This window comes from Euleptes europaea, chromosome 6 (genome assembly GCF_029931775.1).
Source record: "Euleptes europaea isolate rEulEur1 chromosome 6, rEulEur1.hap1, whole genome shotgun sequence".
Lineage (NCBI taxonomy): Eukaryota > Metazoa > Chordata > Lepidosauria > Squamata > Sphaerodactylidae > Euleptes > Euleptes europaea.
Window position 1 is genome coordinate 51,850,619 of NC_079317.1, and position 23,762 is coordinate 51,874,380.

Here is a 23,762-nt window from a genome sequence, read left to right on the forward strand (position 1 = left end):
CCTCACCTAGAGTATTGTGTTCAGTTTTGGGCACCACAATTTAAGAAGGATGTAGACAAGCTGGAACTTGTCCAGAGGAAGGCAATGAAGATGGTGAGGGGTCTGGAGACCAAATCCTATGAGGAAAGGTTGAAAAAGCTGGATATGTTCAGCCTGAAGAGGAGAAGACTGAGAGGTGATATGATAACCAACTTCAAGTACTTGAAGGGCTGTCATATAGAGGATGATGCCAAGTTGTTTTCTGTTGCACCAGAAGGTTGGACCAGAACCAGTGGGTTGAAATTAAATCAAAAGAGTTTCTGTGTATACATTAGGAAAATTTTTCTAACAGTTAGAGCGGTTCCTCAGTGGAATAGGCTTCCTCGGGAGGTGGTAAGCGATCCTTCCCTGGAGATTTTTAAACAGAGGCTAGATGGCCATCTGTCAGCAATGCTGATTCTATGACCTTAGGCAGATCATGAGAGGGAGGGCATCTTGGCCATCTTCTGGGCATGGAGTAGGGGTCACTGGGGGTGTGGGGAGAGGTAGTTGTGAATTTCCTGCATTGTGCAGGGGGCTGGACTAGATGACCCTGGCAGACCCTTCCATCTCTATGATTCTATAACGTTAATGTTGATGGCAATATAGGCACAATTCTTTAAAAATGTGATTTAATTGGACCAGTTCTTCGTATTCTGATTATTTCTTTGACTAGCAAGTTCCACTGGGAAAGTCTTTTTTTTTTTTTTTTGCTTAAGGTTTGTGTCAGTGACTTAGAAGAGGGCCATTAAATCTTCTGTATATAATTTTGTTTGCAGAATGGATAGAGTTCAATCCTTATGAAGTGGGGTTCCAGAAATACGGTGCCTACATTCGTGCAGAAGATTTTGATAGTCAGTTTTTCATGGGAAAGCTGGTAAAGAGGTTCCCAGAGTCCCGGATTTGTTTTCTGGAAGGTAATCCATTGCTTATAATAAACCGGAAAACACAGCCCAAGTAATCATCAGTGGTACTGGGAAGCTCGTTGCAGCTTCTGGGGAACTTGGGCTGTCTAACCTGTTTGGTTTTTCTCCAGAGTTATCAATGTCCACTTCTGTGAATTCATACTGGGGAACAAATGGATTCATTAAGTTTGGTCATACAACTGTTTGTCAAATCATGTTTGAAATTTAGATGATCACATACTAGACTCTCTTCAGACAGGCTACTTCCACGTGGTGATGCTTGCAGAAGTGTCATGTGAAGGAGATAAAATAATAATCTAAATCCAATCTGTGTTTTGTCTTAGTACCTTCTTATCTCTTAACCAATAGCTAGGAATATTGCTCTCTAAACCATCATTCTTAAGTGATCTTGTGACATCAGCCATGATCAAAAGTAGATTCTGGTTAGATATGTTAATGTGAACTAATACAGTCATCTTCCTATGTGGTTGGCCTTTTAGGTATCTGGACTAATATTTTCTCACGGAATTTGCTGGATGGTTTGTACTGGTCCTCAACAACAGAAGAATTTTGGGAGCGATGGGTCAAAGACATGACAGAAAAAGGTAAGAGCTTCACTAGTGCTACCTTATTCTTTATTGGTCATATAACTGTTGTATGTGTTAAAAGGCAGATTTAAGAGATAAAATGCTGGTCTATCAAATAAATTGTCATAATATTGTCATAATTATTTAACTTTCATTGTAATCATAAGGCAGAGTGGGGGTGCAAAGAAATATACTGATGGCTAGTATGGGATCAGGACCATAACACATGGAGAGAGTTGGCTTTTGCTTTCCCCATCTCATTTCCCTGATATAAAGTGACCCCTGCGGGGTACTATTTACCCCACTGGGGAAACCTGCATTTATTCCATTAGTACACATGGCACTCCCCTGTTAGGGAAAACAGCAACCCCTGGGGCAATTTCAGGCCAGGAAACTGGTTCAGGGAAAGGCTTAAACACACTTAAGAAGCTGGGTTTGTTTAGTCTGGAGAAGAGAAGGTTAAGGGGTGACATGATAGCCATGTTTAAATATTTGAAGGGATGCCATGTTAATGAGGGAACTAGCTTATTCTTGGTTGCTTCAGAGACTAGGACATGGAGTAAGAGAAAAGCGACTCCACCTAAACATTAGGAAGAACTTTCTGATGGTGAGGGCGGTTCGACGGTGGAATGCGCTGCCTCGGGCGGGGGGTGGGGGGTGGAGTCCCCATCTTTGGAGGTCTTTAAGCAGAGGTTGGATGGCCATCTGTCAGGAGCACTTTGATTGTGGGATCCTGCATGGCAGGGGGTTGGACTGGATGGCCCTTGTGGTCTCTTCCAACCTTGTGTGATTTTGTGATTTTTTGTGATTTTGTGATCTCCTTATATGTCACAGTCCCAATCCAAATTGGGTCTCCATGCAGCTGGGAATGTACTGAAAGTCCTTGTGAGAGCCCCTGAAACAATTCAAAGACTTGCAGAACCTTTTTTTTCAAAATTAAAGTTGTGAATTTTCATTAATTGGTTGAATCTTACTTAAGCCTGCAGTCTTAACATAAAAATGTGGTGGGTTTTTTTGCAGATTTGTTGAGATCTAGTGTCTAAAAATTTGAGATGGACTCCTAAAAGTCCTTACTAGCTTGCTCACAGATAAATTGCTCTGAATGTAGGAGCAAGTGGGATATTCATTTTAAAAACCAATCAAATAAACAGCAGAGCCTTCTCTAAATAGGACTTTTAAGCCACTTAACATACTGGCTTGGATCTATTGGCTGATTCCATGAACAGAATTAGGGGGATTTTTGCAGATTTTCCTCTCCTACTTCAGATCTTTGACCCCCCTTTTGCCGTCTCAGAGTATCTGAAGCTTTGCAAAAAACTTTCTTTGAAGCCCTTTCTTGCTCCTGCTGTATGCTTGTGGAACACTGTAGTCTGGATTGCACGTGTTGAATGTTGGGTCTGATATATGGATGGTCCTCATTTGCAGTAGAGGGGATGTGGGTTGAATGAGTACATTTTTTAATCTCCTCAGGCTCCGTGATTCAAGGACAGATTTTTTAAAAGAAACTTTTGCTTGCATTTTTGTATTTCAACAGAGCTTCTCAGTTTTTTAGTGGGAAAAATGGTACAATGGAGGTATGGTACAACCATAAAACATTATATTCTGGAATATTACATTCTGGAAAGGAAGGGGGAACTTTCCATATTTACTTTAGTTTCATTTTTTTGTTTCAGATGAAGAAATTAGTTTAGAAGATGGATACACAACTGTCTACAAGCCTCCCTGCTCTACCTCTGGGAAACTCTGTGAAATCTTCAATGATATTTTAGCTGATCGTCCTTTAAAAGGGGCAAGCCTCAACTTCCTGGAAGGCCTTGAATTTGATAATGACTATTTGCACCAGAAAAAATTTATTGAATGGAAAGGTAACTAGTAACTACTGCTCCCTGAACACTTTAGGCTTTCAAAGCTGAGCCAGTTGAAAGCCTCCCTTCTCATTTCCAGACTGTGAAAGTCCAAGAAAACCAGCATAGAAGCATAGATTTTTCTGTGTTAAAATTGTAGTTTTGTACGGATTGCGAAGGGGTGTCCCAGGAGAGAGATATACAAGTAAGAAGGGTGGGCATCAAGCTGGTCTTCAATAAAATACTTTATCCTAGGAAAGGTGAAAATCTTTGTCTTCTGGATGAAGGACCCCAAGAAAGAGCCCTCAAGGTAGGGAAAGAAGATTGAACTTTATTGCCCCTGAAATAGATTTTTATGTTGGGCTTTTTACAACTCTTTGGGAATAAATGTTATAACTTTCTATCTTCTTACCTGTTGCTTCTTTCTGTGAGTTACATAACTTCTGTTTCTTATTTTTTTGCTCCAGGCGATAACAAATACATACGCACAAACACAGTGGTTTTTAAAGCAAAGCTACATCTAAGGTGCAGGGAAACAAAGCCTCTACTTGGGGTGACCTTCAGTTTGAGAGCAGGTTTTCGGGGGGGGGGGTGATATTGGAGCCAGCCGAAGTCATGATCAATATCACACAAAAGTCATGATCAAGGCAACTTCTGCTCTTCTGCGCAGGTGAGGAGTCTTCTTCAGAAGCCTGGTAAGCAGCTGTAGAAGCTGGTGTTTTTTAGTTGGAGGGTATATCCCTCCGGACAGGACTGGCTGAGCTCCATCTTTTAAATAACCCTTATGCTTGGTGCAGAATTGCAGATCAATCCACTGAAGAGTTTTCAGACCAAGTTGGCTCCTATTATATGACCCCCTACCTCGAAAGGGCCCCAACTATGGGGCCCTAACAAAACCAGTCAAAAGACAAAAATGTGAGAAAGCACAGAGGTGTACATCTGGGCCAAGGCGAGTGAACCAAACCTGAAAAAACTGAATAATTATTTGGCTTTTTCGAGAATCACCTTTTTCGGGCAGATTCCCAGGTTTGGGTATTTGGTCTACCCGAAACCCAAATATTACTGCAATAGTTTCAGTTTGGGTATATCACTATGCACAACCCTAATCACAGGTTCAATCCCTGGCATCTCGTTAAAAGGACCTGGCAGTAGGCGATGTGAAAGACCTCTGCCTGAGACCCTGTTGAGCCACTGCCAGTCTGAGTAGATAGACTTTGATGGGCCAAGAGTCTGATTCATTATAAAGAGGCTTCATATGTACATATACATGTATATGTACTCTCACTCAGACATGAAGTTCATTGGGTGACTTTGTGCTTTCTCTTCCAGCCTAATCTACCTCACAGGCTGTAGGTAAAAGGTAAAGGTCCCCTGTACAAGGACTGGGTCATTCCTGACCCATGGGGTGATGTCACATCTTGACGTTTACTAGGCAGACTTTGTTTATGGGGTGGTTTGCCAGTGCCTTCCCCAGTCATCTTCCCTTTACCCCCAGCAAGCTGGGTACTCATTTTACCGACCTCAGAAGGATGGAAGGCTGAGTCAACCTTGAGCCAGCTACCTGAAACCAACTTCTGTCGGGATCAAACTCAGGTTGTGAGCAGAGCTTGGACTGCCGTACTGCAGCTTACCATTCTGCGCCACGGGGCTCCTTCACAGGCTGTAGGGAGGATGAAATAGAGGAGGGGAGAACATGTCTGCTGCCCTGCACTTCTTTGGAGAAGTGTGACTTAAAATTGTCAAGCAGATGAAAGATTGTATTCTCTGGGCCTAATCTCTATTAGTAAATAAGTGTAAGATTTCAAACATCTTAAAAATGTGACTTCTTTCAAAAACTCTTTTTTAGTACTATTTATATGATTTAGAACATACAAAATAAAAAACTTCTTATTCCCCTGGTGCTTGTGCAGGAAATTTTTCTGTTGACTGTGCCCAATATGAGTTAAGCTCTATTGTCAAGAGGAGCTGTATATAGCATGAAGAATCTTATTGGTGGCAGAAATTATCTACAGTCTTGTCAGTTGTTTTCAGAAGCATGTGATCACTATTCCTCTATTCTAATGTTGTGCTGATAAGATTAAAAATGCTTTTGCAGATACCGTGTTAGACGGATCCCCAGACAAGCTGACGCCAGTGGAGAAATCCCTCTGCTTAATAGATATAGGCTATTTTCTTAACAACAGTGCGCCACCAGTTCTCAAGCCAGAGAGGAATGTAGATGTCATCATCGCAGTGGATTATGATTGTTTCAATATCTTCAAGGTGAGAAGAAATCATTTTTGTGTATGTGGATATGGTGACAGATCCCAATGGCTGTCTCCAGCCATGCTGTCTTGGGTTCTCAGAACAATACCACACAAGTCCAGTGAGCTGTGGAGCCCTGAGAATCCTAGCTAGTAGGGATGCCAGCATGAAACTAGCAACCAGCAGGAGACTAACCTCCCGAAGTAGGGCCTCAGTGGTGATGTAATGATGTTGCCAACAATATTCTGATATTAATCAAAACTGTATGGTTAGCCATAGAGTTTTGACTAATTGCTAGAGTGTTGCCAGCAACACACTGGTATCACTACCTCCCTACCTCTACTGGAAACCTTGGAGAGCTGTTGCCATCAGAGTGGATAATGCTGACCTTGACAAACCAAGGGTCTTACTCATTGTAAGACAACTTTATGTGTTCCAGACAAATTGAACCAGGCTTGAACACATGAAGTACCTTATACTGAATAAGATCACTGGCCTATCAGTATTGTTTATTTTCACTGGAAGTGACTGTCAGGGGTCTCCTGCCTGTTTTGGGGAGTGGTGTGTGAACAGGGCTTAATGAATGTGATATTGTCAACCATGCTGTCTTGTCACTGAGGTCTCCGTGGCAGTATTCTTCCCCTGGTGATTTCACACATCTGATACTCCTACCTTACCTCTGAACAGTGATTATATGATTCCTATGAAAAATCACCAAGTATTTTAAAACCCACACACTCAATATCAGATGATGCATATCATTGAAAAAGGAATGTATGAATCCTGTGGCTAATCTGTTCTTTTCAGCCTTTACCACCAACATATTTCATTCTGGATTAGGCCAATGTGATTGCTGAAATAAACATGTCCCCCCTGTATGAATAACCCAGATTATTTTCTGGCCCAAAATATATTTGTTTTTTTCTTCTAAGACACTAGGTTCTTTATCCTAGAGTTTTCTGATCACAGCTTGCTTTAGATTGGCAGTAAAGTAAGTGTTGTACTTCTGAGTCTTAACACAAAGGTCCCAATCCATCTGAGTTCTGTTGCAGCTAAATCCCACTGAAAGCAAGAGGTTCTCAATCAGTTTTGACTAGTTTATTCTGTTGGCTTCAGAGGGACTCAATCACTATCAACTTTAGTGAGATTTTCTATGTACGTAGGTTTTGTATGCATTGCTGGTTTCATAGCTCACCTTTCAGCTTACCAGTGGCTGTCCAAGTGGCTCAGCACAGGTTGCCACAGCATGCCTGTTGGCTTCATTTTGGAAAGCAATATGTATGTTATTTGCATCGGTTTCAAAATTGTACTATTGGATGTCTGATACAGCAAGCAGAGATGTTGGCAAAATACTGTGAAGTGCAAGGAATCCCTTTCCCCAAAATTAACATGACTGAGGAAGACAGGAAGAATCCCAAGGAATGTTACATGTTCTCAGATGAAGATAACCCCAAAGCTCCAATAGTGCTTTATTTTCCATTGATAAACTCCAGCTTCAGAGAATACAAGGCTCCAGGTAAGTACAGTGTTCCTCATCTATGCTTTTTACAACATTCTCTGTGTTGAACATTCCCAGAGTTGTACACTCATTTAGGAAATTATCTTAGCTGGAAGAGCAAATAAATTTGGATTAAACAAAAACAGAGAAGACATCAGTCTACATGAAGTCAATATTGCCTGTGTCTTCTCACCAGTTAATTAACATAATCTGCTGCAAAAAATGTGGTCTGTTTGAAAACTTCCATAACTTTGAATTATATGTAATGACTGGAATGAATCCAGGCCCCTAGGATATAAACGTGTGATAAAAATGAGAGCCATCTGTGTATAATGGACCCAACATAAGGTTGCACTTTTCTCCCAATGAGAGTATGTGGAAAGAATTCAGGAGTCAAGGCTCTCATTGCCCCAGCGGGCTGCGAACTGTTAATTGGAGAGAAGCAAATATGAGTCCCAGACAGTAACACATTTATATTTCTGAGCTACAGACTCACATGGCAGCTCTAAAAGTGTACAAGCAGGAGGCTAGCCAACCCTAACCTACAGCAAGCTCTCATACCACACCAAATTTTAGACTAAATTTGAAATTACTTTGGCTTTACCTTAAAACACTCCTTCAAAAGTAAACAACACTTATAGTTTAATGAGATTCTATAGGAATAATTTAATGTTTAGTGAATAATTTCTGTGGTAAATTGCTTGGAGAGTCCTTTGAAAACACACATGATATTTATTGAATGTAAATGTTTCCCCATAGTTGCAGAGAATGCTTCTTGGGTGTGTTTGTGTGCATGTTTACCTATGCCCTTCCCTTGCAAAAGATGGTGGCTGCAGGAGGGCTTACTTGTGCTGAATTGTTTTTTCTCAGATCAGGGAAAGGGGAGGAAACTTCATGAGCACAGCAGTAGCCACATACTCTAGCGCTGCGCTGATGGGTTTCTGGACTGGGTCCAGAGCCCGATATGCAAATGGGGCTGCTGGATGCAGAAGACAGGTCATGGAATGAGGTACCTCTAGATGCCACAAATGATTTGATGTTCATTCAGATACAGAACACAGAAGATACAAATGGTGTGCCAAGACACCAAAGACATGGTCTAAACTAGAGCTTTGAAGAATATCGCCTTTAGATAGTGCTTTTACAATGACGCTTCCCTCAAAAAACAAACATGAGTACCTCCAAATCTTTGTAAATTTGTTCCTTGTTACCACAAAGTCTTTATAAAATGACAGAAATTAATGTAGCTTTAAAGGTTCACTCTAAAGCACGTTGCAATGGCTGTAAAGTGATCACCTGTTGTATAGTTTCTTGATTACAGTTAGAGATCATGAGCTGCTGTTTCAGCAATGGTTTGTGGTGATTGAAAGTGTTTCTTCAATAATTGTGTTGTGTAGTATATGTGTGTAGCAAAGAAAACTGTTCGCAGAGATACAAACTAATCTGAGTGTTGCAGGTGTCTAAAGGCAGCCTTGGGAGACTCTATGTAGCTGCTGCTTAGTTTGGGGGAGCTGATCCTGCTTTATGGATTAGCACTTTCTATCTTGGTGATAATCTGCCCAAAGCAAACAAATGATTATATCTCCCCCACATAAAACCCCACCATTGTGCTCTTATCCAAAGTAAATGTTTTCAGTAATACTGCCCCCAACGCTTCTCATGCATCAGGGCAATAGTGGATTGGATCCCAGCATATAACACTATATTTGTCTCATTGGAAGAGAGCACAGAATAAGCAGGATGACATCTTGTGTGGAACCAGTTTGGCTTTAGAGCAGTAGGCTTTGTGTAAGTGAAAAGCAGAAGGAGAAGCTCAAGTTAAGTCCTGCTCCCCAGGGTCTCTTCTCTTCATTTTCAGGAGTGAAACGCACACCTGCAGAAATGCGTGGAGGTGAAGTAAAGATGAGCAAGGATGGCTCACCTTATGCAACCAAGCATGTAACTTACTCTGAAGAAGATTTTGACAAGCTGTTAAACTTAAGTGCTTACAACATCCTCTGCAGCAAAGACCTGATTTTACAGAGCATCGAGAAGGCAGTTCTGAAGAGGCAAAATGTTTGGCTTGATAGATCAATTTAGAGACTAATTGTCTTCTGGGTTGAGATGATGCTAAGGAGTCGTGTCATGCAATTTTTGATGACCATCCTGCCAACCTGAGATGATGGCTTCCAAAATGCTTATTTATAAATACTTTTGTAACCCTCTCACTGTGGGTATGTGTCCAGCGGCTAAGTCAAGGAACTGAATTTTGCAGCAGGTGGTGTCTCGAGGGGTCACTGACATTCAGTTTTCTGAGGTTGTTGAGCCAGTACTATGAGATGGTACTGAGGCATTACTGGAAAAGAGTGGGCTTGTTGATACTCTAATAATTGAGGGACTCTCAGCTCAGCCAGCCTCCATAGCTCTAAGGGAAATTAACAGGATGCACTGGACTTCTGGACTACTGAAATGAAACCAAGAAGGGAAGAGCTCTCTTGGTTCAGTTCTGGTGTCATGTCATATGTGTATTTCCCATGTGAAAATAATTGGGTTGGATCTTACCAACTTTCTCGCTGATGCAAGAGGGAGGATGGGAAATCTGTCTGAGTTCACCTCCTTGCTGCAGCTCTGTCTTGCACCCCTTGATTCCCGCAAACCTTTTCAGGGATGAAAAATGTTCGCTTGTCCTATTTGTGTCAGAGGAAAAACTGGTAGGATCCACACCATTATTTCTGTGACCTGTTTAAATATGTTCTACCCTTGAGGGTTGACATATTTCATATGTGAATTATATTAGATCAGTTACAGTAATTTAGAATGACTTCATTAAGTGTTGCAACTTTAATGCATTATTTATAATATTGCCTCACTTGCTTGCACTGTCTCTGTATGTATGATGTTAGTTATAATTAATCAAATTCAGTCTAGTTGCTTGTGTTTGAAAGGGTTTGTAGCCTTATCCTTAATTCAGATATGGCTTAATATAGAACTGGTTCAGATGCAACTTAATACATGTTCTATGCCTCTTGAAACACTGAAAACTGCAATCTATACCCTTTAGAAGATGGAGTTTTAATGAAAAACTAATTTGGTGGCAGTACAATTATTGCACTTATGTTATGGGAAGGACTTTAATCAAGTGCATATTCTACAGGTATGAAGCTCAGCTTCAATTGCTTCAACTGGCAAAGAGCTCTTTCTGCCCAAGCGCCTCATGACTTGGGCAGAATCAATTAAGTACTATGCTCCATCTTACTCCATATATAAAGACAGTTCTCAAGGTGCTTTTAATAATCTGATTCTCTAGGGGCATTTTTCACGGTAGATTTTGCTTCTGTTTTGCCACGGACTAAAAAAAAACACGATTTAATTTTTTTTTTCATGGCCGCGATTTATCCCTGTCAATCTCGATGTAGTTTTGGTTTTTCATGGGAACAAAGCACGCTGTATTTGACAACGGTTTGGCCTGTCCCTTTTGCAGGAGCCCTCCCCTTCCAACAAGCTCATTGTTTATGCCTGCCCCCAACACCGCCCCAACTCCGCCCATCAGAATACCTCGTGCGGTTCACCAGCCCCAGAGCAAAAAACAAGCACCAGTCCCTCTGGTCTCCTCCATTTTTCTTCCACCCTCGCTCTGTTCTGCTTTTGGAACAGTCAGATTCCAAATTGGAGGGGGGGGAAGGCAGCGCTTTCCTCAAAGCTTCCCTCTATTTTCTATAGGTGTGGAACCCATTGCCCTTTAATGATAGACAGGATTGGGGGGGGGCAGGGAATCCATGTGCCCAGAGAAGTGTTTAGCTGAAAGTGGGAATGGCGGGGGGGGGGAGGGAGAGGAAAGAAGGCCCCTGGATTGTGCGCCGGCCATGATCTGGCCACATTGCATCGTGAGAGACAGGAGGGCTCCTAGCTTGTGCGCCAGCCCCGATCCAGCCAGTGTGCATGGCGGGGGGGGGGGGGAGAGAAGGCCCCTGGATTTCGCGCCGGCCATGATCCGGCCACAGTGCATCAAGAGAGAGGAGGGAGATAAGAGCAGGCTGGCCGCCCCTCTTCAGAAGAGCGATGGGAGGGAGTTTTGCCTTGGGCTTTCCGCTCTCAGGGTGCACATTTTTCCCATCTGAATTCTCAAAAATCCCCCCTCCACGCTGGGGTAGAGGGGCCAACAGCCCCTTCCCTTGAACATCCCCCCCACGGGTCCAGCTGCCCTAGACCAAGCTGCCACCACCACCACATCCCCCAGAGCATGAGGAGCACATGGCGTGGCCCTGCCGGTCTCCCCCTGGAGCCGTCCATCCGACGTCCCCCTGGGCTTGGAGGTGTGGGCCCAGCTCCAAGGCCCATCCCGGGCAAGGGGCGGGGAAGGCGTGCTGCCTGCCCGCCCGCCAGCCTCCGGGACAGAGGGAGAGAAGTGCCAGGACTCTAGGCAGGCAGGCAGGGAGCAAAAGGGGCGGTATTCTTGTCCGAGCGCGAAACTCCCCCAGCCTATCACTGTTCTTGGGGGAGAAGAAAGGAGATGTCCCGGGGAGCGAAGCAAACATTTTTTCATGGGCATCCGAGCAACAAAACGCACTTCTGCTAGAAAGTACAGCTCAGAAGTGGTTTGGTTTGCTGCTGACATAACGTGGCTTTTATACCTCTATCAGGGAAAAGCCGAATCTGCAGTGAATAACCAAAATTTGACTCCGACGCAAATCAGCGTTGAAACAGCAGCAAATCTCCATGAAAAATTCCCCTATGTGATGGTAGCTGAAAACAGGAAGGGGGGTGGAGAACAACTTCACAGAACAGCCAGCTGGTATGGAGGTGATGCTATCAGTAGTTTTTCCCTGCCTGATTGCTTGGCCACCTCAACTAATCCTGCTAGTGATTAATTGAGGTCCACATTATTCCCATATGAATGATGGCATTAGCAGTCTGATGTAGCATGGCTTACAAAACACTGTGTTGGAAGCATAGTGATGCCCACTCTCATCTGTTGCAAGTTGTGCACAGTTAGGGATTGTAATTTTATATGCAAAATATGTTAGAAAATGTAATGGACAGTAGTGCTGTTGGTTAGTTTAAAAGCGTTTAGAAGGGAAACCAGTAAAATCTGGTTTCTGTATGCTGGGGAACATGTTACCATGAACCTGAAGGTGTACTTTGCAAGGCTCTAAGTACAGTCAAATGATGTGTCTCTAAAGCACAATAACTATTAAAAACCAGATCTTCATCAGAGGCAAATGAATTTAGCCCTTTGGAAATTATTGGGGGTTAATTTGATTTATACAGTTTCAGGATGTAATGTAAACGTATTTGCACACTTTTCTTTAAATTCATATATTTCTAATACCACCCAGAAAGGGTATATTTTCATCCTCTCATTGTATTGGACTCTGGACATAAAAAACAGGAGCTTGGTCAATTGAGTTGTTAGGTACCCAGTGAAAAACAAGTACCTATGGCAATTTACAGTGGGTAGCCGTGTTAGTCTGTTTGCAGTAGTCAAAAAGGGCAAGAGTCCAGTAGCACCTTAAAGACTAACAAAAATATTTTCTGGTAGGGTATGAAGAAGTGAGCTGTGGCTCACGAAAGCTCATACCCTACCAGAAAATATTTTTGTTAGTCTTTAAGGTGCTACTGGACTCTTGCCCTTTTTGACTATGGCAATTTGGTTGCTTAGTGAATTAAATCTGTTATGAAATGGTTTCAAAACAGGGGGCACAGACATACACTGAAAGACATTCCATTGAGTATAAATGACAGTACTCATTCTTGAAGCATTATTTCAAAAAGCAGAATAGTTACAATAAGAACATAAGAAGGGCCCTGCCTGCTGGATCAGAGGGAGAGATTGGCTAGTCCGCCATTATGTTTGAAGCCATGGCCAGCCAGAGATTTCTGCGGGACTCATAACCGGGAAATACCAGCAGCAGTGTCACTAGGATGTGCTATTCAGAATTACATTGCTGCTGAATAAGTAGGTCCCATTTATCTAGCTTGACTGTTAGCCACTGATATGTATCTTACATGAATTTGTCTAATCCCTCTCCCCACACTAGATTAATTATTTAATATTAATGCAACCTTTAACCACTGTAGAACAAAACATGTAAGAGTAGAAATGGTGTGTGGCTGCAAGACTATGAGGGAATATTGTCACTGATGAGAAATCCAATTTGATGGAGCCTTTTACTGTGAAGCAAGTTGATCATGATTTCACAATAAAATTGTGATACAGTAATGATCTTATGTGTGGTTTGTTTTATTTGAAGGGAAACAGTGCAAGTTTATACTAGTGAAGGGTCAGAAAAAAGTTGAGATGCCATTCCAAGTATTACCCCAGAATATTCTATCAAAAATTATAGCAGCTATTTTCTTTTCTTCAGCTCTGTCATGTACCTCCATTATAAGCTTGATTTTTATTTTTGAAAGCACACTCCACTGAGAGCAGTTGATCATTTGGAGGCACTCATGGCTTTAACACCAGAGATGAAATGTATGTATTTTTCCAAAATTTTTGGATGTTTCTTTGCCAAATCTGCCTTTCTGAGGAGTTCACTGCCTTTAGGGACAGTACAGTGAAGGGAAGAGCTCTGCTCGCTCACAGAACTGCAGCACATATTTTTTTTATATGCTTATTTCTTGGCAAAAAGCTTCTTAAAGACACCCTTTTCTTTCTTTTGCTTCTGCTTCTTGACTTCTTTCTCTGGCTGTTTTCTCTCTGGAGCCTGTAGATTCTCTAAGCTCTTTGATGTTTCATCCATGAGTTCAGCTTTGTTTCCTGAAAAAAGAATTAGTATTTCCCCCTCTCTTTAATGAAAATTAGGAATGCTACAATGTTCCTCTGTCTGACATACTTCACAGAGTTGTTGTAAGGATATAATGGAGGATGGGAGAACAATATAATCCACCCTGAACTATTTGGAGGCAAGACAAGATAAAAATGCTTTACATAAATAAGCGTGTGTGTGTGTAAAGTGCCATCAAGTCGCAGCAGACTTATGGTGGCCCCTTTTGGGGTTTTCACGGCAAGAGACTAACAGAGGTGGTTTGCCAGTGCCTTCCTCTGCACAGCAACCCTGGTATTCCTTGGTGGTCTCCCATCCAAATAGTAAGCAGGGCTGTCCCTGCTTAGCTTCTGAGATCTGACAGGATCAGGCTAGCCTGAGCCATCCAGGTCAGGGCACATAAATAAATAGCATCAGCTAAATTAACCTGGCTCCAAGCCAAGTGGTTTGCTGGGAATTATTATGGAGCTGACATACCATTACATACAGCTGCTTTACTGAATGAAAAGCAGATCTCATAACAGATTGCTTGGTGGTTTGTATTTGACATACTGCCCCAATGTAGGAATTTAAGTTGTTGGAGAGAGGCCAAGTATGTAATGAGAACAATAAGTAACTTCATGCAGAGGATGCCTGATGGGAGGCAGCTTTTCCAGCTCATTAGCTCCCCTTGTCCCCCTTAAAAGATTCAGCACATTTCCTAGTCAATATTCTTTCTCACTTGATTTGCCATACTTTGGAATCTCACATTTTTACAACCATTTGCCATGGTAGAAGTTAATTCTCCCATATGTTGGCTTATACATTCCACTCTGCTGGTGGAAGATTGAGGAGGGGCCAGCTGTTTCCCCCTTTTTTACTGCATCTCCACACCCACATGGCTTCTACTCCATGTAGATTTTAAAGCCTCCAGCATCAGCTTTTTGGGAGGTCAAAAGGAGGTGCTGGAGGGAAGGCAATGTGGGGAAGATCCACATTCAACAGTGTGTTGTGCAGTGATTGGCAGATTGATGCATTCTAGTCTTTGCACTGTTTCCCTTTATTTACCTTGAACTTCCTGCTCCAGAATTCCTTCTTCTCCTCCAATAGAACAAAGATGGGTTTTGTGATCACTTTGAGGGAGATCTGGTGGACTGGGCACCAGCAGAGTTGCAAGCTCTGACTCCATGGAAGCCACAGAAGAAGAGCCTAATACAAGTAAACAAATCTTTAATGGTCTAGTAACAGAATAAGGTTTGTATCAACACCCCAGCAGTATCTTTACTTTAGTTGGTATTTGTGGTTGTAAAGGCAGCAGGCTGCTCTATGGTTTTTTCTTCCCTTAGATTGCCAAGATGAAGACAGCCTGTGAGGTAGCCCTCCATGGGATCAACAAACCAGTGGTTTTCACTGCCCAATGGGGACTGCAAAAAAAGCAAAGAGGCTGTCAAGCACCTGGTGTATCACAGTTCTTGGGGGAGGAGGGAATCACACTGTGCAGGCCTTACCTACAAAACATGCAGTTTTGTATCTGGTGATAGAATCAGTAAGTGAGAGACAGTGAAATATTTTCTTTTGCTATTACACATGTAGACAAAAAGAACAGTAATTTTATTATGCTTCTCCTCCTGTTCTCTCCACTGGCAAGGTTTCCAGCAATTTCACAATGGGAAAAGAGCTCAAACCAAAGACTCAAATGCTTTTCGTTCACTTCAGCCCTGAAGGGTTGGGCTCAGGGAATCCAAAGGACTGCCTGCTCCTGTTTGATTGAGCCTAAGTTAATTAAACTCTGCCTCTCCCAGGATTCTCTCAGTATGGTGTAGTGGTTAAGAGGGGTGGTTAGGAGCAGTGGACTCGAATCTGGAGAACTGGGTTTGATTCCCCAGTCCTCCATATGAAGCCAGCTGGTCACAGCTCTCTTAGAGCTCTCTCAGCCCCACCTACCTCACAGGGTATCTATTGTGGGGAGGGGAAGGGAAGGTGATTGTAAGCAGGTTTGATTCTTCCTTAAGTGGTAGAGAGCGTCGGCATATAAAATCAAACTCTTCTTCTTCTTCTGAAGTAAGGTAGCTGGAAGGTAGGCCAAGGCATTTCTAGTTATAATGGCATATCTTGGGACCACTCTCTTCTGTGAGGTTTGCTTGGTTTCTTCATCATTGATGGCTTTTAGGGGTGAGATAAAGACCTTTCTGTTTTGTCAGTTGCCTGGTTGGCTAAACTTGTTTTGTTCAAATTTTCTCCTGGCTTTGTTTCAATTGAAATCCATTTGTGTCCATCCCCCCCTATGTGTTTGCTGTTTTTATTGTCAATTGTTTTCTTGGCATTTTTTGAATGTATTTAGTTGTTTCAAGCAAACTATTTTACTTTGAAAAGTGGTTTGAGAATAAATATAATCCATGAATAAAATAAATACATTACATGTATGGAATCCAGATTGAAGTCATCTACACGTTCACAGTGTGGAAAATTACTCATGGAGTCAGCATGTTTTCATTTATAGCATTCTAAAATGTCTTTTGCTATTTTAATGAATGAAAACAATGGGGTCAGCATTACCAGAATCTCCGTGGTTCTGATCAAAGTTTAGGATTTTGCAAAAATCACTGGTGACTTCCAATTCCTGGGGACCTCCAATACGACTGTTTTCTTGTTTTACTTTGAAGGAAGGAATTCTCCTGTTAATCAGCAGTATTGAAAGAAATTAAGTTTCTTCTACTGAAAAGTCAGATATGAGTTCCATTAAGAGGCAGTCGAATAAACAGCCACCATCGAGAAGGCTAGGTATGCATAGAGTATCTAGTAAACCAGATCAATTCCTAACTTTGCCAACCTCCCAGTGGAGCCTGAAGATCTCCTTGAGTACAACTAGGGTTGCAGGTCCGCCCTGGCCACTGGTGGGAGATGGGGGGGGTAGGGTTGCCAGATCCAAGTTGGGAAACTCCTGGAGTTTTGGGGATGGAGCCTGGGGAGGACAGGAACCTCAGTGGGGTACAATGCCATGGAGTCCATCCTCCAAAGCAATCATTTTCTTCAGGGGAACTATAGAGAAAAGTTCCCCTGGAGAAAATGGCTGCTTTGGAGGGTGGACACTATGGCATTATACTCTGCTGAAGTGCCTCCCCTCCCCAAACCCCACCCTCCCCAGGCTACACTGCTAAAATCTCCAGGTATTTCCTAACCAAGAGAAGGCAACCCTATCAATCCCTGCTGTAGATACAGATACAAAGAGAGAGAGAGAGACAGAGATACACACACAGAGAGAGAATGCATATGTATCAATCAGCCGTTGGGCATTTGTTTCAATTATATTCATTCTAAGGCTTAACATTCAGACATCATGTATGCATTCCCATGTATATGCATGCCAACAAGGCAATTAAAGCTCTATTTCAGTTGCAAGTACAATTGTGGATTTTAGAGCATGCATTAAAGATCAGGACATGTAACACAAGAATGCATTTTTAAGCCGAACTAATCCTTTTACCGTTGAACATGGGGCAGCAGTCCTAGCCTTGTGATGCTCCAGCAAGACCATTTCTACATCCAAGCCTGCCAATAGGCCCTCCTTCATGATCTACTGGCCTGTTCCCCAGCTACACACTTCTGAATTTGCTTACCCACTTGTGCTTCACACCCTATCTATTAGTCATCTCAACCTTTGTGCCCGATAGCCTGTGGCTTGGCACTTCCATGCCCCACACAGCTTCCCATCTGTTTTTTGCCTGTCCTTTGTTCCTTACCTTCCTCCTCCTTGCAACAAAGTGCTGCTGGGTAATGAAAGGGCCTCCTGTGTGCCACTGAAAACTAAAGTGCTGCCCCTTATTTATATTTATTTTTTGAATTTGTATCCCACCCTCCCCAGCAAGCTGGCTCAGGGTGAGTAACATCATTAAAACATAACATACAATCCAATAAAACAATAAAAGCAGCAATAAAATCCTCAAAACCCATAACACACCCCATAGCAAAGATGGTGCGTAAGTTACTAAACTGTGGGCAGCATACAGGTGGCACCCCTTCCACTCATGCTGGAAGGGGGAGTTAATGCTCTAGACACTCAGCTGCAGGTACTCTGCTTCTTAGGGCTGTTGATCTGGTAAAAACTGAACAAAAAAAAATACAGAATAAATACCAATTCGGTAAATTTCTGGTTCAGCAAAATCTGGGAGGTTGGCAGTCAACAATAGCCATGCAGATTAGCCTTGGATTTCACACATTAACAGATCACTTCAGGATACAATGGTTCCATATTAACATACCACACCCTCATTAGCACATTATCTTGATACTTACAGGACAATGGTTAGCACATTACCTTTGTTACTTTTTGCAGGACAATGATTCAGCTCAAACCCAACCCCTTTCTGACTATATATTACTCTTCCTACACACTTGACACTGAGAGACACTGTCCTTCAGTGTTACTCCTCTGAAGATGCTGGCCACAGCTGCTGGTGAAATGTCAGGAAAGAAAATACCAAGACCACGGTTACACAGCCCGGATAACCTACGAAAACCAATTGGCAAAGCCAAATTTGCCATTCCCGAATATCCGGCTTTCTGCGGCTCCTGCAGGGACATTTTTGCAGGTAGAGGTCCCAAATTATCAGGGTAGCTAGAAGGGACTCTCCTTGCAAGAACCCCCAAGTTTGGTAAAGATTGAGTCAGGGGGTCCGGAGTTATGGGGTCTGGAAGGGGTCGCCCTCATCCTCCTCTATTGCAATGCATTGGAAAAGTGGCTGTGTTCAGACTCTTTAATGTGACCTTAGCAGTGTATCTCAATGGTGAACCTGGGCTTTAAACGGTGGGAAAGTTCACCCTGCACCTCCATAGAGACAAAGTGTATAACACTGTATCTCTTTGGAGGCACCGGGCGAACTTTCCCACCCACCATTTAAAGCCTGGCTTCCCCATTGAGATTCATTAGATCAGATTAAAGAGTCACACAGCCACTTTGCCAATGCATTTCCATGGGGGTGGATGGGGCAACCCCTTCCAAACCCAATAACTTTGAACCCCCTGACCCAATCTTCACCAAACATGGGGGTTCTTGCAAGGAGAGTCCCTTCAAGCTACCCTGAAAGTTTGGGACCTCTACCTTAAAAAATGCCCCCCCCCCGAGCCGCAGAAAGCTGCGAATGTGTTTAAATGGCCTTAAATGGCCGAAGTATTCAGGAATCCCGAATTTAAACCTGAATTCCTACCTATACTGGTATAGGGGAATTCAGGATTTCCCAGAAAAAAAGGCCATTTAAACCCAAATCTGAATTATACCAATTTTTGGTATAAATCTGAATGTGTTCACCACTGCAGCTGTGCAGCCAAATTATATGAAGCATGCAAGTTCAGGCCACAAAGACAGTTTAGGTCAGGCCTCTTCCCGTACAAAGCTTTCACCAGATCAGACACAAATGAGATTCGATCAGATCTACAAAAACCAAGGCTTACCTGGGAAGTAAACCTTTGGTGACTTGCCTTTCAGTATAAGCTGCAGGGGCAAAGATTCCAGATTTTACCTGAGACCTTCCTGCATTTGTGGTGGTTGGAGGTTCCTTCCGTAGAGAGAATGGGTTGCTAGGCAGGCCTTGTAGAGCCATTTTTTATTTTAGAAAAGTGATAAGGATAAAAGAAAATAGAACTCTATCAATATTTGAATGCATGGCATATAGGCGACAATTGTGTATGGACTTATTTTTAGATATCTGGAAACCTTTTACAGAAATTTATGCGTACATCTGCCACCACTGGTATATTTTTGTCTCTACTTTATGTATACCTTTCTTTTTTAAAATTCTACTTAATTGTTGGATTTTGAGTTTTCCCCCCTTGTTCTTTTCCCTGTTTTTCAAAGAAATTTTAAAAAATATTTTGAAGAATTAGTTGTTTAAACCAAAACTACCATACTGACTATTAGGGCTGTCAATTCGGTTCGGTCCGAACTGAAAATCAACTGAATTTCCCCTGATTCGTTGCTTTTCTGTTCGGACGGATCCGAACTCAAAACTGGCGGGCAACCGGGGGGGCCGAATTCAGCGAGTTCGGGAGTTCGCGAATAAATTCGGCCAATTCAGCCGTCAGTAAGCAGCATAACCGTCAGTAAGCAGCATTCTCCTCCCCCGGCCAATTGGTGGGCAAGCTGGGTCTTCTTCTGGCCAATCAGTCAGGATTGAGTACTGGAGGAATCAGCTGATGTGCGGCCCGGCCAGGGAGAGAGAGAGAGAGAGAGCGAAATCCTCGTGTGTGTGTGTGTGGAGTGCTTGTGCACATTCGCTCCTTTCTGTGGCTGCAGGGGGCGCATTTTTGGGGGTGCACACACAAAACTTTCACTGGAACTTCAGATGAAGCTTCTTAAGGTACCCCCCAAGTTTTGTAAACATTGGGTCAGGGGGTCCCGAGATATGGGCTCCCCCCTTTTTCTTTCCATGGCTGCAGGGGGCGCATTTTTGGGGGTAAAAATCCCAAACTTTGAGCGGAGTTTCAGACCAGTGTTCTTAAGATACCCCCCAAGTTTTGTAAACATTGGGTCAGGGGGTCTCGAGATATGGGCTCTCCCCCTTTTCCCTCCCCCCCTTTTCCATTTATGTGGCTGCAGGGGGCGCTTTTTTGGGGATATAGCAAACTTTTATCATACCTTCAGTGAATTATTCTTAAGATACTACCCAAGTTTTGTAAAGATGGGTTCAGTGGGGGCAGAAATATCGCCTCCCCCCCCTTTTCTCTTTCCATGGCTGCAGGGGGCGCATTTTTGGGGGTGCAGACACAAAACTTTCACTGGAACTTTAGATTAAGCTTCTTAAGGAACCCCCCAAGTTTTGTGAACATTGGGTCAGGGGGTCCCGAGATATGGGCTTTCCCCTTTCCCCTATTGGGATGAATGGGGCAGCCGATCCGATCCTGTGTGCATCTCCTCTCCAGAGCAAAACGTTCCGTGCCTGATGGAACAGAAGACCGCCACAGTAAGACCCCTTTGGGGGCTTTAATCTATAATTTTTCTCCTGTGTATGTGTGTGTGGGGGGGAAAGCAGAGTCTGTGTGTGTGTGTGGGGAGGGAGCAGTTTCTGTGGGTGGGGGGGAAGCCAAAGGGGGCTTTCGTCGGTTCTGCCTGGGGTGTGTGTTCCCCCTCGAGTCTCTCGCTCCCTGGTTTGAGGGGGGAGGTTTCAGTTGTGTGTTGCAAAGGTGTTGTTTAACAAGGTTGTGTTTGCAGTTGTTTTGCTAATTTCTCCGCTGTTGTCGGGCTGGGAGCTTTGTGCGTGGGCGGCAAGCTCTGCTGAGAGATGCACAACATTAAGGGTGAGGGGGACCCCTTTCAGGGCCCATATCTCAGCCCCCCCTGACCCAATCTTTACAAAACTTGGGGAGTCTTTCAATAGACGTCCTTTGAAGCTCTGCCAAAAGTTTGGGACCTCTAAGCCCAAAAATGCCCCCCCCCAGAGCCGCGGAAAGGCGCGGTTGTGTTTTTAATGGCTTTATTCGGCCGAATTTGTTTCCGAACTTTGAATTCCCGCCGAATTGAACGGATCCGAAGTGGGGGAGTTCGGACTTCGGCACGTACCGAACCCACAAGGGCCAAATTCGGCCGAATCCGAACTGTACCGAATTTTTTTTTTTTTTGACAGCCCTACTGACTATATAAAGTTCGGAATGCAGTATCATACTCTGAAGTGCTATTGTTTCCTCATTTTCTTCAGTTGGGTATTCATAATTTTCAAGCCACAAGCTGCTTTGTTAAATCAAACAGGCTTACCCATGTTACTCTGTAACTTTTGAATCCAGTCCTCCATTAGTGTCTGGGAAGGTGCAGCAATGTAGTATTCAGCTCCATTGCTCAGCCTGTAAACCATGGACAGAAGAACGGATTAATAAAAATATGTACTTCTATTACATACTCCAAGCTCCTTTTTGAAAATTTTACTGTGATAGAAAGAATGACATTCTAGTCCTGCCTGTGACATTAATTTCTGGGGATGAACAAGAAGCCGGATATTGATTTCAGCTTTCTGTGCTAGCAGAACTGTCATGCTGAGTCCCAGTATAACTGAGAAGATACAATGCTGGAGAATAGACACAGGAGTTTTATTATTTTACTAGACTGATGTGCCTATTTACAATTTTAAATAAAGTTTCCAAAGTGGTTCACAATCCCCCAAATTAAAAAAAACCCATAAAACCCATCTTGCTAAAACCATTAACATGCACCCACAACTATCCAAGAGAACATCCAGAAACACAGCAGCAGTAAAATTAATCCATCGATCACTGTTCTTCTATAAGCATGCAAATGTTTAATGAAAAACAACAGCTTTCATTCAGCCACAAAATGAAATTTATCAAGAAAACAGGCAAATATCACAGGAGAAGGCCCTGCAACATTTCCATAACATTTTTGAAGCAGCTAACAAAAATCAATTAGAAGCCAACATACCAAATTCACCACATAAAACTAAAAAGTTAACACACTATCAAACGTAAAAGTTAACACAATAAAGCTATACAAGAGAAGAAGCCACTAAAAGCAACAATTTAAGGGAGCAGAAATCAAGCAATAATAATAAAAAAGTGCCATCAAGATGCAACCTACTTATGGCAACTCTTACCTACTTAAGGCATGAAATGAGCAGAGGTGGTTTGCCATTCCCTGCCTCTATTAAGCAACCCTGGTCTTCCTTGGTTGTCTCCCATCTAAGTACTAACCACGGCTGACCCTGCTTAGGCAGTAACACTTTAGAGACCAACAAAATTTACCAGATTGTAAAGTTTTCTTGAATCAAAGCTGCTGTTATCAGATACCTGTATATTTGATAAAGTGAGCTATGGCTCATGAAAGCTTATGCCCTAGAAAATTTTATTGGTCTCTAAGATACTACAGGACTCACATTTTGTTCTGCTACTACAGATTGACATGGCTACCCACCTGAAACTAGCTTCATGGAAGGTAAACAATGGCCAGGATACATGAAAAGCTGTCCAGTAGAGAACTGCCATGGCGTGCCATTTACAACCCAGAACAACCTTCTTAGGAAGGTAGTGCTACCGTTTCCATGCCACCAGAAAGATGGCCCTGTCCCACATAGCTGCCCACCATATATAAGACAGTAAAGGACAGGGTTTTGAGGAGGATTTAATGTATGTGGAAATAGATGAAACTTCAAGTAGCTTGGGCCCAGATCACTTAGGGCTTTAAAGATTAAAATCAGCATTTTAAATTGGGCTTGGGAGTCAAGTGGAAGCCAGTGATAATGTTACAAAATTAGTGTAATGTGCTCTAAGTAACCCACCACAGTCAACATTCAGGCGTCATTTCTTGACATCCTTCAAAGGCAGTCTCATGTAGAACACATTACAGTAGTCTAGCCTGATACACATTTTACCATGACCAAAATGTTTCTTCCCAGGAAAGGGTGTGGAAGGCCATTGTTTGGGAACAAACAATCCCATCCAACACAGCTGTACATCTACTTCTGGATCAGCGAGTTTCCAATAAACAGAACTTCCATCTTGGCCATGAAGTGACACATCTCAATGTCACAATCTGTGACACCACCACTGTTAACATTGTTTTATATGTACACATGGCCACAACACTCATAATACAGTTCTGCCAGCAATGAATACGGCGGTTAATACTTTTAAAAACAAGCACCACCACCACCATTATCTTAGGACCAATGCAATAGCTTGAGCAAACTAAACAAAATATGTTTTTCCCATTTTGCTTGCTTTGTCTTCCATGTGATCTACCTTAAGCTGAAGGCATTTTCTTTCCTGGAATAGTTAGACAATTTCTCAGACCTGGCTTCAGCAGTGCTGATTGACAAGACTGGAGTTGTATTCTGGGGAGGAAAAGATTATCATTAAAACCTGTTATTTGGATTTGAACTTGTATCCTCTACAGCAGCAGATTTCAATCTGTTTTCCAAAGAATTGGCAGGGGTGTCCCATGG

The 23,762-nt window shown here is 42.8% G+C and overlaps 1 protein-coding gene across 1 annotated transcript in view; it reads left to right on the forward strand.

The window, feature by feature from the left end:
- LOC130479485 (cytosolic phospholipase A2 beta-like) overlaps positions 1 to 9,175 on the forward strand; it is a 51,321-nt gene extending 42,146 nt beyond the window's left edge. Inside the window, exons 15-20 of the mRNA XM_056851885.1 lie at positions 798 to 935; positions 1,424 to 1,528; positions 3,184 to 3,375; positions 5,450 to 5,616; positions 6,928 to 7,114; positions 8,955 to 9,175. Of these exons, the coding sequence (XP_056707863.1) occupies positions 798 to 935; positions 1,424 to 1,528; positions 3,184 to 3,375; positions 5,450 to 5,616; positions 6,928 to 7,114; positions 8,955 to 9,175 (1,010 nt within the window). The remainder of the gene's footprint in view (positions 1 to 797; positions 936 to 1,423; positions 1,529 to 3,183; positions 3,376 to 5,449; positions 5,617 to 6,927; positions 7,115 to 8,954) is intronic.
- Positions 9,176 to 23,762: the final 14,587 nt, after the last annotated feature.